We start from the raw sequence: 15,938 nt of genomic DNA on the forward strand, positions 1-15,938 counted from the left end.
GCCATCTCTATGTCTTCTTTGGAAAAATGTCTGTTCATGTCTTTTGCCCATTTCTTAACTGGATTATTTGTTTCTTGGGTGTTGAGTTTCATAAGTTCATTATAGATTTATCAGATATGTCATTTGCAAATATCTTTTCCCATTCTTTAGGTTACTGTTTTGTTGACTGTTTCCTTCTCTGTGCAGAAACTTTTTATCTTGATGAAGTCCCAATAGTTCATGTTTGCTTTTGTTTCCCTTGCTTTTAGAGACATGTCTTTCTTGTAAAAAGTTTCTGTGGCCAATGTCAGAGGGGTTGTTGTCTATATTCTCCTCTAAGATTTTGATGGTTTCCTGTCTCACATTTAGGTCTTTCATCCATTTTTGAATTTATTTTTTTTGTGTATGGTGTAAGAAAGTGGCCAAGTTTCATTCTTCCACATGTTTCTCTCCAGTTTTCCCAACACCATTTGTTGAAGGGACTGTCTTTTATCCACTGGATATTCTCTCCTGCTTTGTTGAAGATTACTTGACTGTATAGTTGTGGATACATTTCTGGGTTTTCTATTCTGTTATATTGATCCATGTGTCTGGGGTGTTTTTTGTTTGTTTGTTTTTTGTTTTCTGTTTTTTGCCAGTACAATACTGTCTTAAGGATTACAGCTTTGTAATAATAGCTTTAAGTCTGGAATTGTGATGCCTCCAGCTTTGTTTTTCTTGATCAGGGTTGCTTTGGCTATTTGGGGTATTTTGTGGTTCCATACAGATTTTAGGGTTGTTTGTTCTAGATCTGTGAAAAATGCTGGTGGTATGAGCACTGTGGCTTTTTAATTTTTTTCCAATATATTTCTGTGCAGAATTTGATAGTGTTTTATTTAGAATTTCTCATTTAAACTGTAAGCAATATTATTTTAGATTTTGTGTGTGCTTTTTTAGATATTAAATCATGGTTTTACTATCTTCATCAAACAAATTGAGAAGATTTATAATTCCCAATTAAGTAAATTGGGAAGATTTGAATACTTTGGAACTGTTTAAATAGATAGGAATCATCTGCTCCTTGGAGATTTGAAAGAGATATCTGTAAAATTATTTTAACTGTGTGACTTAAAAAGAAGTAGTTAGGGTTTCTTTCTTTCTGTCTGTCTATCATAATATGTTTTAATCACATTTTCATTTCACCTATGGATATTGGTCTATTCAGGTACCTTCCTCTAAGTCAGCTTATCACACTTATTGTACATAATGATATTTTGTTCCTTCCCCATACATGTGGTTATATCCTTTTCTCTGTTTTATTGTGGTATATTTGGGTTATCTCTTTTTTTTTTTTTAATTAGACTTGCCAGAGATTTGGGTATTTCATCGGTCTTTTCAAATAATACATTTTTAGGTTTAGCCATTTAAATTTGTGCTCTAATTTATTAAACAGTTTCTCTTTTGCCTGTATTAATTCTTTTCTCCTTTTTTCATTTCACTTTTCTAAAATTTTCAGATACTTACAAACATTTATTTTTATTTGGTTTTACTTTAAATAAAAAGTATTTCAGGGGTGCCTGGGTGGCTCAACTGGCTAAGCATCCAACTATTGATTTTAGCTCAGATCATGATATCAGGGTCATGAGATCGAGCCCTGTGTCAGACTCCACACTGGGAGAGCAGCCTGCTTAAGATTCTCTCTCTGTGGGGAACCTGGGTGGCTCAGTAATTAAGCATCTTCTTTTGGCTCCAGTCATGATCCCAGGGTCCTGGGATTAAGCCCCCATCGGGCTCCCTACTCAGTGGGAAATCTGTTTCTCCCTCTTCCACTCCCCCTGCTTGTATTTCCTCTTTCACTCTCTCTCTCTCTCTGTCTCTCTCTTTCTGTCAAATAAATAAATAAATAATATGTTTTTTAAAAAAGATTTTCTCTCTCTCCTACTGCCCCTCCCCTTCCCACCCTGTACACACATGTGTGTTGTGCTCTCTTTCTAAAAAAATTTTAAAAATAAAAGTATTTCAGACTCTCAGTTTATATGTTTCGTATATCCCATGCATTTTGCCTTGTTGTCATGGATATTGCTTACTAAATATTTAGTAATTCATGTTTGCTTCCTCTCTAAGAGTTACTAGGATCAAATATGATCAATTTAATTTTATTAACTTTTTTCCTTTATTAGTACTTTTTAGTTTTGTTGCATTATTATTGGAAAATATGGCCTATACACATTTCACTGAAGTTTTCTCTATAGATCAGAATACAAGTGAATGTAGCAGTCCTTTATTACAATCCCTACACATGTGAGAATGTATTTTTGTTGTTCTTTGCTAGGTATAGAATTTTTCTTTTTCCCCTCAAAAATGTAAATGCTACTCCATCTTCTTCTGACATTTATTGTACCAGAGAAGTTCAGTGTTTGTGATAACATTTTTTAAATGACTTATTGTAGAAATTTGTCTATGTCTGAAATTCAGAAATTTTGCCAGACTATTTTTTTTTAATTTATTTATTTTGACAGAGAGAGATCACAAGTAGAGAGAAAGGCAGGCAGAGGGGGGGGGGAGCAGGCTCCCCGCTGAGCAGGGAGCCCGATGCGGGGCTTGATCCCAGGACTCTGGGATTATGACCTGAGCCGAAGGCAGAGGCTTTAACCCACTGAGCCACCCAGGCATCCCGCCAGACTATTTTTAAGCATAGATTTCTATGACTACTTTTGCCTTGTTTTCAGTGAAGCTTTTGAATCTGAATTTTCTGTTTCTGGTAGTAATCATTTCCACTATTATTTATTATCATTGCTTTTCCCCCTTTTATAATATCTCTCTTTCTTAAATCGTTACTATGTATGTATTTTTCATCTTTCAATCTTTTCTTCTGATTTATGGGAGCTTTCTTAAAATTATACCCATCATAGGGGCACCAGGGTGGTGCAGTCAGTTAGTTGTCAGATTCTTGGTTTCAGCTCAGGTCATAATCTCAGGGTCATGGGATCGGGTCCTACATCAGGCTTCATGTTCAGCACAGAGTCTGCTTGAGACTTTCTCTCCCTCTACCTCTCCCTCAACTCTCTCTGTCTTTCAAATAAATAAAAAATAAAAAAAAAAAATTATCCCCATCAACGATTCAGTTTTCTATAAGATCTAATCTTCAGGTCTCTGCTTTAGTTGGTTTTTAAAAATTTGATAATCGTATTTTTCATCTGAAAAAAATTATCTCAGAAAAAAGATGTGCAATAATCTCTAAACTTTTCTTTGAGGAAGTATCTAGTTTTCAGGTGCTCATATGTTTTGATTTCTTAGACTGATTGCCTTCTTCTGAACTACTGACATATTCCATAGACCAGATAGCATTTCTGCTCATTTATGTTTCACGAGGGACAGCGAGAGAGAAAGTGAGAATGTTTGTCAATGTGACTGAAGATTGTGTGAATTCCTGTTCCTTCTCAGTCAGAAGGCTTTTTTTTTTTTTTGACAGACTATTTCTTCACTTAAGAGGATTTCTCCCTCTATCTGCTTCCCCTGCTCTGCCTTACAGAAGTTCTTCAAATTTTCATGAATGCAGATGACACTTTCCCCAATTTTTGGCACAGGCAGCTTTTCCCCCTATTTTAGTCACTGTGTTTGGTGTGTTCAGTGGTATGGGCAGAGCTGGAAGGAAGGTGAGGAGAGGAGTCAGAAGGTGTAGGTGCAGAGAGAGACTTAGATCATGTTGAATCAAAAACCTACTACAAAGATAGGAATGAAAACTCTGGCAATCAGCTGGACTATTTCATGAGCCCCATCTACAAAGAGGAATGGAAACTTTTTATCCTTCCTTTGGTGAATTTGTGCCCAAATAGTACTGTGTGCTGTCTTTCTGCTTCACTTGTCCTATCTTCACATCATTATTCTTGTCTCAATTTACAGAAAAATGTAGACAAGGAGTTCTACCTGTTTCCCACAGTGTTTGATGAGAATGAAAGTTTACTCCTGGATGAGAATATTAGAATGTTTACAACCTCACCTCATCTAGTGAATAAGGAAGATGAAGATTTTCAGGAATCTAATAAGATGCACTGTGAGTATGCATCACCTGCCAATATTGAGTTATTTCAGCACGGCCCATGTAACGCTTTTAATGAAACCAAAATGCTAATTACTTTGCCCATTGATTAATTTTCAACAAATGATTAAATACAGCTCTGAAGGTAATATTAATATTTAAGGTATCAGTCAATTATTTTTCATTTTGCTTAATCTAGAATAATAAAACATAAAATCTATCAATTAGATACCTGGTCCTTAAAATATAGTCCCTGGATCAGCAGCTTTAGCATGACCCAGGGACTTGTTAGAAATGCAAATTCTGGAGCCCCAACTCTTACCTACTGGATCAGAAACTTTATGGGTGAGGCCAGCAATCTCTATGTAACAAAACCTTCTACATCATTGTAATATGCCTAAATTTGAGAACTACTGGATTAGATGCTTTTCTCGTCTGTGGTTTAATAGCAACAGCCTCATTTTATTATTCAAAAGAAAGATGTGGCCTCTGTTGTCAACGAATTTTAATGAATCTCACCCTTGACTACAAATTAGAATTCCCCTGGGAGTTTTATTAGAACTGTTAAAACTATTTTTTAAGTGCTCAGGGCAACCTCCAGAAATTCTTATTTAATTGAAACCTAGCATCAGATTTTCTTTTTCGTTCCCAGAATAATTCTAGAGGTTTAGAGACAGTGAACTAATTGTTCAGAATGCCCACGCTGCTAATGGACTACATGTGAAAATCACCATAGTAAGAAGAAACAAATGTAAAGTTGTGTTAAAAACTCATGTTGCTTTTTTAATTGAATCAATACTGGTCACAATCATGATAATATTTCGAGTTTGCATTTTTACATTTTGGAGAGGTCAAGAGTATTACCTATTAGTAAGAGCAGTGAAAGAAAACTTCCTGCATTTACTCTGTTATTCAAGATGAATCAGACAATTTTCCATCCAGAGCAACAAACACATTCCCAGTCTGCAGTGCCCAGGAATAGCTGTTATTATTCATTCATTTGGGTCCTCACAAATACAACTCTTGAGAGAACTAAGAAATGGTTAGCTGGGAAGAGCATTGCAGAACTTCAAGAACCCTGCCTTCAGCTCTTCCTCTTTTAGCCAGGGATGTTCTGAGGGTGCTGGGTACAGCAAGAGGTTGCAGAGACACTCCTGATGCATAAAGGGTTGGGGCAGCATGAATGGGTCTTTCAAAAATTAGATCAAACCAACAAAGTTGGCTCTGGAAAATCTGAGAGGTTGTCACATAGGAGGACATATGACAAATCACTTTCAAAATATTATTTCCCAACTTTTACAGCCATGAATGGATTCATGTATGGGAATCAGCCTGGTCTCAACATGTGCCAAGGAGATTCAGTCATGTGGTACTTATTCAGTGCTGGAAATGAGGCTGATGTACACGGGATTTACTTCACAGGAAACACGTATCTGTCAAAAGGAGAAAGAAGAGACACAGCAAACCTCTTCCCTCAAAAAAGTGTTACACTCCTCATGCAGCCTGATACTGAAGGTACATTTCTTTAAGGCCAAGACAAGTCTCTGCTAAATGGATTCATGTCATTTTGGCTTTAAAAGCTGGGTTGGATGATCAACTCATCCCTTCCCCAAGCTCCCAAGTGTGTGCCCTTCCCTCCCTTGAAGAGCATGTCTGGGCCACTGTTAGCTAAGCGTGTGCCAGATAGGTCTATTTCCTGCCTGCTGAAGGGAAGGGAGGAAGTGACAAGTGAAGAGCAGACTGTGGTTTTTTCCCATTTCCACGTAATAGAGTCCTCGGGATGTTCTCTTGTTAAGTTATGTTCCTTTTAACGATAGCTGGCAAATCAGACTAAAAAGGGAATGACTTCTCTAACAGCTCTGCAGTTAGACTTTTGGTAATCTCTCTGAAGTCTTCATGTATTGTTGGCTTGTTGGCTGTTTGTGTTGAGTGTCCCATGCTAGAATGATAGCCGTGCAACCTCAGAGATACCCGTGGCCTGGTTCTGAATGAGTAAGACAAACTGAAACAAGAAAGAAAGAACTTGAACTGAAATGTAAAACACACTAACTTGCTTCAGGCTTTATCTGGTTCATCATATACCACTACAACGTAAGACAAGTCCAGTGTCACCTCTTTCTTCATTAGACAGGTGTAAATACAACCGTCAACAAAAGACATAAAGTGCCTTTTCTTGTGAAGTGGAAATTCTAATGCAGGGAGGCAGACAAGAAGCAAGTATATTTTTATATATAAATATGGTTATAAAAATTATCAAGAAAAATAAGGCAGAAAAAGGGGCTTGTGACTGATGGGGGAAGGTGGGTAACAATTCTTTGAGATGGTGACAATTAATGAGAAGCTTGAATAAAGTGAGGACATAAGCTATGTGGATATTTTGGGGAGGAGTATTCCAGGCAGAGGAAACAGCAAGGGCAGAGGCCCTGAGGCAGGCACACACTTGACCTGTTCTAAGAACAGCAAAGAAGCTTCTGTGACTGGAGCAGAGTTGAGTGGTAGCTCATGTGATCATCTAGGAAGAGGAAAGAGCAAGGGCAAAGGCCCTGAGGCAGGCACACACTTGACCTGTTCTAAGAACAGCAAAGAAGCCTCTGTGACTGGAATAGAGTTGAATGGTAGCTGAGGTGATCATCCACCTGAGCCACGTGTTGATCCTGAGTGAGCTGAAGAGCCATAGAAGGTGCTGAGCAAAGGAGTGACACGCTTCCTTATTTACCATTCCAGGGACTTTTGATGTTGAATGCCTAACAACTGATCACTACACAGGAGGCATGAAGCAGAAATACACTGTGAACAAATGCAGGGGACAGTCTGACGACCCAAGCTTCTACCTGTCACACAGGACCTACTACATCGCGGCAGTGGAGGTGGAATGGGATTATTCCCCAAGCAGGGAATGGGAACGGGAGCTGCATCACTTACAAGAACAAAAGTAAATCTCCAGACTCGGATTCCCAGTATTTTTTTTAGTTTTCTCTTTCAGAGAATTAAGAATTATGCTAAATTTTAGAAACACGAACAGTTGCACTAAACCGTAACAACAGAACTATAGCAGAATGCCTCCCAGGAACATTTCCTCATTAATTTCTGTTCTGGCATTTTTCTCACAGGAAAATTTCCATCTCTCTCATTTGATTCTTTGTAGTCGCTCTTTCTTTCTTTTCTGTTGGATTGTCTTCTTAAGCTCACATGTCCTTATCTTGCTATTGATTGTCAAACTTAAACAAAAATCAATGCCTAAATTCAAACCTTAAATATTATTTCCTTATCAGCCGTTTGCTGCTTTTCTTATTTTTCCTTCAGAGGGTTCCTTATCGGTTCAGTAATCTGTTCTTTTACATTCTTAAAACCATTATGTGTGAAGAATATTTTAAATTCTTGAGGGCGGTAGAGTAGACATGGTCTATGTCCTCTAAGAAGTCATAGGAAAATACACTCCAAAACCACCAACAACATGAACATTATAGAAATGTAAAAAATAACTTCATTGTGAATAAGTGTAAGTAAAGGATCATTATTGGAGCTTTGCAAACTGCACATTAAGCAGTATCACCAGACACTTCGTGAAGACTTTTCCAACCACTCTTCCCTCCATCATCTCACACATCATGCACTAAGCTTTCACGGATATGATTTGAGAGATTAGACATGTGCTCGGATCTGGGGTGCCCAACATCTCTGGTAACCTGTAGCTAAACAAATGTTAGTTGGCTAGTCTGACTGACTAATGGGGAGTATGTTTGCAGTATAAAGTAGTGAAAGGTAATTTCAAGTGACAGGAGTAAAATAGTCACAAGGCTGCAGGAGTTGGGGCATCAAGGTGACTCAGTTAGTTGAGCAGCCGACTATTGATTTTGATTCAGGTCATGATCTCAGCGTCCTGGGATCGAGCCCTACTTCAAGCTCCGTGCTCAGTGAGCAGTCTATTTGGGATTCTGTCTCTCCCTCTCCCTCTGTCCCTTTCCTTGCTTGCAATCTCCCACTGTCTCTCTTGCTAAAATAAATAAATAAAAATCTTTAAAAAGAAAAAGTCTACAGGGGCCATGAGGAGTCATTGCAGACTTAAGATAAAAGGATTGGTTGAAAACACTGGGCCATTTCAGCTCTTATAAGCCAGAAATACTGCAGGAACCAGAGATCTGGGCTCAGAATTTTAGGGCTATAAAGAAATTTTAAAGATCATCTCATCTCATACCTCATTTTGGGGGTGAGGAACCTGAGGGTCAACCAGGCAATGACTAACTGGAGGTCATTTTAGCTAGTGGAAGAGTCAGCACAGGTCTTGGATGGCTCTCCTCCCAGCAAGGAGCACTTTCTACCATGCCTATCTGTTTTCAAAGTCTTACTCTTTCTTGCTGGAATAGGAGAATGCTATTAAAAATTTGCATAATTACTTAAATGAAAACTGTGTTTTTAGTCAAAATTTTAAACTCGGTTTCCACTTTCATTAAGACAGTTACTAACCTTAGTGTGTGTGTATTGGTTTTTTTTTTTTTTTTGAAGTGTTTCAAATGCATTTTTAGATAAGGAGGAATTCTACATAGGCTCCAGATACAAGAAAGTTGTGTATCGGCAATACACCGACAGCACGTTCAGAGTTCCCATGGAGAGAAATGCTGAAGAAGAACATCTGGGAATTCTAGGTACTCTAATCATCTGGTGTGGGGTAGCTATGTGTCCAAGGGTTTAATTTCTCAGTTCATAGTTGAAGGTATTCAAATAAAAAGAAAAGTTACGTAATAAAAATGAGAAGCCTGTATTTTCTAAAAATATTTCAAAAATATTGCTTATTTTTCTCAGAAACAATGTATTATCCTGCATGCTGGTGAAATTATATGTATCTGGTGTTCTTCAAAATGATGCCTGTGAATTTTGGTGAAATTCCTAGAAATTATTTTCTAATGAAAATCTTCACCAGATTCTGTTATTCCACCTCTCTTCCAGCTCCCAAATCATGTTATTAGTTTTTTTTTACTTGCCATCTAGTAGTTAACTCCAAGAGAAAAAAATGTACACATAGACAAGGAAATAAAGAAAGAAAAAATTGTTACCATACACAAGGTATGGGAAAGGTTGCTTTTGATTTTTCAGGAATCCTTTTAAGAGAGAATGTCTAAGAACTTGACCAACAGTTGTCTTGGGAATTTTCTGGAAAATCATCAAGTGCAGGGGACATCACTCCCAACCCCACCATATTTCCATACTAACAGGATACCGTGAGGAATGTTATCCTCAGCCCCTGAAATAAGACACCCAAGGGAGAATGGCATTGTTACTGGTTGTGGAAATTCTTAGCAGCAGACTAGCTAAGATTGGCTACAGAAGGAGGTAGAAATGGGAGGGGTGGTGCCACCCACCCTTCCAAATGCTGTACTGCCACAAATTCACACTCAGGAAGGTCTGGAAGTCCAAATGCAGAGAAATGAGAGCAAATGCTGCCCAATGACTCTTGGTCAAGGTAGGGTCATAGCTGATTCAGCAGGATTAGGCCATCGCCCTACAAGGGACTTTCAGGCCAAAACATCCTGTAGGACTCTTGATGAGAAATGCACCCCCGGTTTCCATATGTGGAGGCAACCATTCCTAGTGTTTTTATTCTGAATCCTCTGAGACCAGGTGTAAATCCAAAAGTAATTTAGTATGAAGCAATTTGGCAATTTAGTATGACTCCTGCCTTCATGCTAAGGAAGTTACCTGATCTTTGCTTCTGTTACTGAGTTAGAACTTCTTATCTGATAGGTATATAAGCCACTCTTCTTTTTTGCTCTTGCCAGGTCCACAACTTCATGCAGATGTTGGAGACATAGTTAAAATTATCTTTAAAAACATGGCTACAAGGCCCTACTCAATACATGCCCATGGGGTGAAAACAGAGAGTTCTACAGTTACTCCAACTTTACCAGGTACTCATGGCGGGGGGTGGGAGGAGTGGGGGGGTGGCATTTTAATAGACTTTACAGGCGTCCCACAAATGACTGTTATCAGAGAAGTATTCCTTCCAAATGAGTGTCTTAAGGAAGTGAAGAAAGAGGTGGTTAAGATGGCATGCAGGGGGGCGCCTGGGTGGCTCAGTCGGTTGAGTGTGCCTTCAGCTCAGGTCTTGATCTCAGGGTCCTGGGATCGGCCCCCCTATCGGGTTCCCTGCTCAGTGGAGAGTCTGCTTCTCCCTCTTCCTCTGGCATCCCCGCCCCCCAGCTTGTGCTCTCCCTCTTTCTCCCCCTCTCTGTCTCAAATAAATAAAATCTTTTAAAAATTAAAAAAAAATTTTTTAAAAAGAGGGCATGCAGGGGGGTGTATCTGTGCGTACACCTCCATGCACATACAAGGAGAGGGAAAAGAAGGGAAGGGAGAAAGAGAGAGAGAGAACGAGAGAGGGATGCACAGAACTGTAAGGAAAACATCTGTGAGTACTGTATCTGCAAATACTCAAGGTGGAATGAGCAGAGATGATCTCTCCACACCCACACAGCATTTACTGCATACTGTGTGTGGTTGAATGCTTCCATGCCAGTAGCTGAAGGCAAGGTCCTAAGGGCAGAGACCACCCCATGGAATTTTAAATTCCCCAATTCTAGCCCAATATCTGGCATGTACTGGAAACACAATAACTTCAGTTAGCACAGTGCAAAAGCTGGAAGAGTTTAAATACACATCCTTTAATTAAAAACTATATTTTTCTTCTTTCAGTTGTAAAGTTGGCTTCTAGGAAAGGGCTATTTCTTAGTAATTTAGCAGTTCCCAAATTTGGCAAGTGAGAAAAAAATGGGTGAGAAAAAATAAATTACACTATAAAGTAGGTCGTGTGAATTCAGGGGGTTAGAAATAAGAAGCCCTGCCCTTGTGACTCTCATATTCTTTCAAAAGAGATAAATATACATAGTATCAATGTATAAAAGGTGCTATGGAAAAGATTAAAGTGAATGAGAGAGAGAGGAAGTAACAACACTGTTTTAAGTACGGTGATCAGGTGGGCTTCTTTGAGGAGGCACCACTGGTGAAGACACCTAAATGGTAAGTTATGAGCTACAGGGAGTTACGGGGGGAAAGCATTCCAGGCCCTGAGATGGGAAGAGCAAGGAGGCTAGAGGCCAGAGCAGAGCAAACAGGGGACAGAATGTGAGATGAGATCCAGGGAGGCTAGGGGGCTGGATGCAGGAGGAGGAAAGGGAACCTTAGAGGCCATAGTCGGAACCTCAGATTTTATACTAGTAACCATGTGAGGGCTTGAGCTGGAGAGTGATGATCTGATGAATACTCTGTGGAGTCCTCTTCTGGCTGACATGTGGGTTAAGTGACTTCGGAGGACAAGGGCAGAATCAAGGATCAGTTAGAGTACTATTGCAATAATCTGAGTTTAAAAAAAAATGAGACTTGGACCAGGGTGGAAGCAGCTGAGGTGGTAAGTTATCATATTCTGGTTGTATTTTAAAGGTGGAACTAACAGCCCCTGCTGAAAAATGAAGCATTAGGGAGCATTAGGGAAGGAAAGTCAGGACAGCGCCAGCCTTTTGGGAAGCCACCATGGGTGGCAGAGCAGGTTGGAGAATGGAGAAGAAAAGGAAACATTATTTTTTGGCTGATGAGATTGTAAGAGTGTAGATGAAAATATGATAAGTTCAGGTGCTATATTCTCAGTGAAAGGTTTTGCTTAGAAAAAAGGTGATGATGTAGGGGTGGGTAAGATGGAGGACTTGAGGAAAAAAGAAAAAGTCTACTACATCTCTTGAGGCCATCCTTCCTGTCCTGTTTGATTCCCTAGAAAAGGCTGGCCAGACTCTGGCTAATGAAAGTCTGAAAGCATGAATATGTAACAGCCAGACTCTGGCTAATGAAAGTCTGAAAGCATGAATATGTAACAGTGAGGTCTACATAAAGGGAGTAGATGGTTAAGAGGCCAAATAGACAGAGCACACAAGTCAAGGTCTGGTGAGGAGCTGGATAGGAACCCCTGAGATAACTGGAAGTAGAGATCAGCCTGGAGAAGAGCCCAGAGCACAGGGAAGAAGGGCAAGGCCTTGGCAAGTTAGGAGGGTAGAGCAACTGGCTATCTTCGAAGTGTCAAGGTCTAGGGTGTGGTAGTGTCCCGTAAGTGACCGAGCTGTGTATGGTATGACAGAGTGGGACAAGTCAGTGACCCTAAGATCCCATGAGCTAATGGCTCTGCACCAGGAATTGTGGAATCACTTGGGATTAATGGTGAAAAAGGAGAAAAGGAAGGCCAAAGTGAAACCGAGGGAAGGACACACGGCATGCAGGTACAAACACAGAGAAGGCTTGGGGAAGGTGTTGCACTGGAGGAAATCACTTGATGGTTGACGAGTGTTTTACAGGAACAGACTTAAAGCTAAAAAAATATATGTTATAAAGTTCCTTCAAATTGTGATATTAGTATTGCCAGGTTCTGGCTTGGTGGTATTATATGTGTGTGTATGTGGCTAGTTAATCCCTGACTGACAAAGAAGATCTAAAAGTATATTTTAGAGTTTGTCTTAAGACTAAATTCCTAAAAGCAATTTAGAGCTCCACTACTTTTTAACACTAATTACCTTGACATTTCCAGTTTCTAGGTCACAGGTTATTAAGACTCAGTGTATATTTATATATCAAATATATACCAAATATAACCAGATACATTAACACTTGATCAATTCAGGTGAAATTCGCACTTACATATGGAAGATCCCAGAAAGATCTGGAGCTGGAATAAAGGATTCTGCTTGTATTCCGTGGGCTTACTATTCAACTGTGGATCAAGTTAAGGTAAACTTTAAATCATTTGTATTTTGTGAAAACCCCCAAATTAGACACACAGTTGAAGGAAGATGAGATCAGAGTTTTCTTGTGATCCAATTTGATCTTAAAATCCCAGGAAAGGAAGCTTTTCTACAATTCACTTTGGTTTCATTTTTTTGGTTTGTTTCTATTTAAGGATAAAGTTGTAATTGTGTTAACCCTATGACTTCTTATTGTTGGTAACACAGAATTAAATATTAATGCAGTAATTTTATTTCCTTTTTACATAAAAATACATTAAACCCAAAGAACTGAGGTACATGATTTCAGAGCTCTATTAACGATAATGGAAGTGTTGATCTCAGTAGTCAATCTAGCACAACTAAAGCTACTTGATTGAAAATTTCAAAGCCAACAAAACACTCAACAACTGAGAATCAAAACTTGTTCATAGATTCATTTATAGAATTAAATCTCAAGTCCAAACCTCTCTCCTAAACTCTAGACCTGGCTATGTATCAGCACTGAACATCTCCACAAGCATGTCCCACCAGCACTGGAAACCAGCCACTGTAACATGGAATTGAGATCCATCTCCACCTCTTGTCTTTCTGATAGCAATACCACAAGTTCCAAATCTACTCATTTGTTCAGGCTGGAACCCGGGGTATGAAGTATCTAGTTCTTCCCCTTGGCTTACATAGGCAGTCTACCCACCTACATACAATTCAGTCTATTTCTTCTCTCTATCCCAAAAGATTGGGTCTTTGTAATTTGCCTAACTACTGCAATGGCCCCCAGGATCCAGTCTCTTCCTCCTTCAATCCTTCCTTCACTCACCACCAGGACGACTGGTCTAAAATGCAAATATGTTGCCATGCCATGTTCAATTTTTCAGTGGCTCCCTATGACCCACAAGATAAAATCTGAAGTTGCTGAACATGATAGAGCTTGAAGGCCTTCCAGACCTAATCAGCCATATACTGACACCCCCAAACCAAACATCTCATAGATTTGTCAATTGTTCTCTTACTCCTCTGTGTCCATTTGTACTTTATGAACCTCCATCACCACAAGTGATTCATTTCTTCCATCCTCTGTTTTCGCTACTAGACTAAGTTCCTGGAGGGCACAGGCTTTGTTTGATTCATCTCTGGATTTTGAGACTGATATAGCGCTCAATTTATGGAATAGGCAATCCAACACCATCCATGGGGTTCTTTTACATTGCTGTTCATTAGCTGAGCTAATATTTGGCTTCTGCATGTACTTCTGTTACTTCAGCATCACCCATTCAACCTACCTACCATTCACCATTAGTCCAACTTATCTACAAGTGGAGGTGATGATCTGACAGCACCACATCAGGCAAAGTCTATGACTTAAATCAGTCCTTCTAAAATTCCCAAGGTCCCAGTTGTCTGAAATGCTGATTTTATCGCAAGGATCACTGATGTTTTTGCTTGTTTTCAGGATCTCTATAGTGGATTAATTGGCCCACTGATTGTTTGCCGGAGACATTACATGAAAGTATTCAATCCCATAAGAAAACTGGAATTTTCCCTTCTGTTTTTTGTTTTTGATGAAAATGAATCCTGGTACATAGATGACAACATCAAAACATACTCTGAACACCCCGAGAAAGTAAACAAAGATGATGAGGAATTCATAGAAAGCAATAAAATGCATGGTATGAAACATTATTTTAACCCTAAATTCCCCCTTTTCTTCCTTCAAATGAAATTAGTTTGGAGACTATTCATTTTATAATAAACCAGTTCTGCCTTACTCTGTATGTGAGTTAGAATTCTGTTCCAAGCAAAAGCCACCTATTAACTCCTTTGCCCATTCCAAAGTCTCATTCCCTTTTAAATTCACACTTAGGATTATGGATTTTGGTACTAAATGATTAGAGAAGTGTGACTTTATTGACCTGAAAGTATTCATTTCCCCATCTGTTGTGAAATAACTTCTATTACCTCAAAAAGCTCCCATACATTAACCTAGTAATCATACTGTCAGTGAAACAGCTACTGATTTAAAATATCATGAAAAATAATTTTTAAAAATCATGTGATTTCCCCAGCTATTAATGGAAGAATGTTTGGGAACCTGCAAGGCCTCACGATGCACGTGGGAGATGAAGTCAACTGGTACCTGATGGGAATGGGCAATGAAATAGACTTGCACTCAGTACACTTTCATGGCCACAGCTTTGGGTATCAGGTAAGAGTGATCCACGGTCATTATTCTTGCCCTGCTGGAAAGTGTTTTAACACAAATGAAGAAAATATTTCCTTAAAGACTTATGAAAAAAAAGTTTTAAGAGACTACTAAACTATTTCCAAAGAGTGTGCCATGCAGCAATTTCAATTGTTGTCACCAACTTTTGTTACACATTGGGCTCTTCATTGGATTTTTAGTGGGTTTTCATGGAGTTCTGCTCACATATTTGCTGGTCGAGGCATTTGAATAGACTCATTAGCAGAGAGGGTGGGAATGTCCATATGGTGGGTCAGAAGGTAGAGCCAAGACTTTATTATAACTTTTACCTGTTCTAAATTCTGAATCCTGAAATGGCCTAAAGTGAACAAGTTTATCATTTTGGTGTGAGGCAACTGATCGGTCCCAAGATCTCAAGGCTACTTCTGCCTCTCAGCCAATGCTGATTTCAGCAGGAGCCAAAAGCTCTCTTTCTTACCTTTGAGTTAATGTAAAAAATTCAAAAACTACCACAAAGCTCATTGCAGAAAAGGCCATTCTGCTGTCTGTATCTTGGTTTACGCAGATGTTATATTCTTAGGGGACTTTCAATTCTGTTCTTGCAGAAATACCACCCTCCCCCCACAAATACTCTGTGTCTAGTCTAGCCTCTACCTGAACTGCCTCAGGTTCCGGTTTCTCCCTGGGCCTCCTTTCCTGCTCCCAGCATTACCTTCCCTGCCATAAAGCTTCACAGACCAGCTAATCTAGATGAGGTTCAGCAAAAGTGAGATTAGGACTGAAATGAGGCACAGCTAAATTCTCTTGTGTAACTCAAGTGCAACGATAAAAGGCAAACTGAAGTTGAAGTGTAAGAGGTCCCACATGATCCAAATGGGGGAGTGGACTCTCCTTACATCTTCCCTTCACACACACTTCGTGGCCATCCTGCCAGGCACTCAGCAGTACCAAGACAACATACCTCACTCTCTCTTTTTTTAACATA

The 15,938-nt window shown here is 39.3% G+C and overlaps 1 protein-coding gene across 4 annotated transcripts in view; it reads left to right on the forward strand.

Annotated features, from left to right (window-relative positions):
- LOC132012140 (ceruloplasmin) overlaps positions 1-15,938 on the forward strand; it is a 56,645-nt gene that overhangs the window by 25,779 nt on the left and 14,928 nt on the right. For all 4 annotated transcript variants that reach the window (XM_059391759.1, XM_059391760.1, XM_059391762.1 and 1 more), the window contains exons 10-17: positions 3,862-4,012; positions 5,300-5,512; positions 6,722-6,929; positions 8,501-8,640; positions 9,772-9,900; positions 12,651-12,757; positions 14,204-14,420; positions 14,817-14,956. In XM_059391759.1, the coding sequence (XP_059247742.1) occupies positions 3,862-4,012; positions 5,300-5,512; positions 6,722-6,929; positions 8,501-8,640; positions 9,772-9,900; positions 12,651-12,757; positions 14,204-14,420; positions 14,817-14,956 (1,305 nt within the window). The remainder of the gene's footprint in view (positions 1-3,861; positions 4,013-5,299; positions 5,513-6,721; positions 6,930-8,500; positions 8,641-9,771; positions 9,901-12,650; positions 12,758-14,203; positions 14,421-14,816; positions 14,957-15,938) is intronic.

This window comes from Mustela nigripes, chromosome 2, assembly GCF_022355385.1.
Source record: "Mustela nigripes isolate SB6536 chromosome 2, MUSNIG.SB6536, whole genome shotgun sequence".
NCBI classification, from domain to species: domain Eukaryota; kingdom Metazoa; phylum Chordata; class Mammalia; order Carnivora; family Mustelidae; genus Mustela; species Mustela nigripes.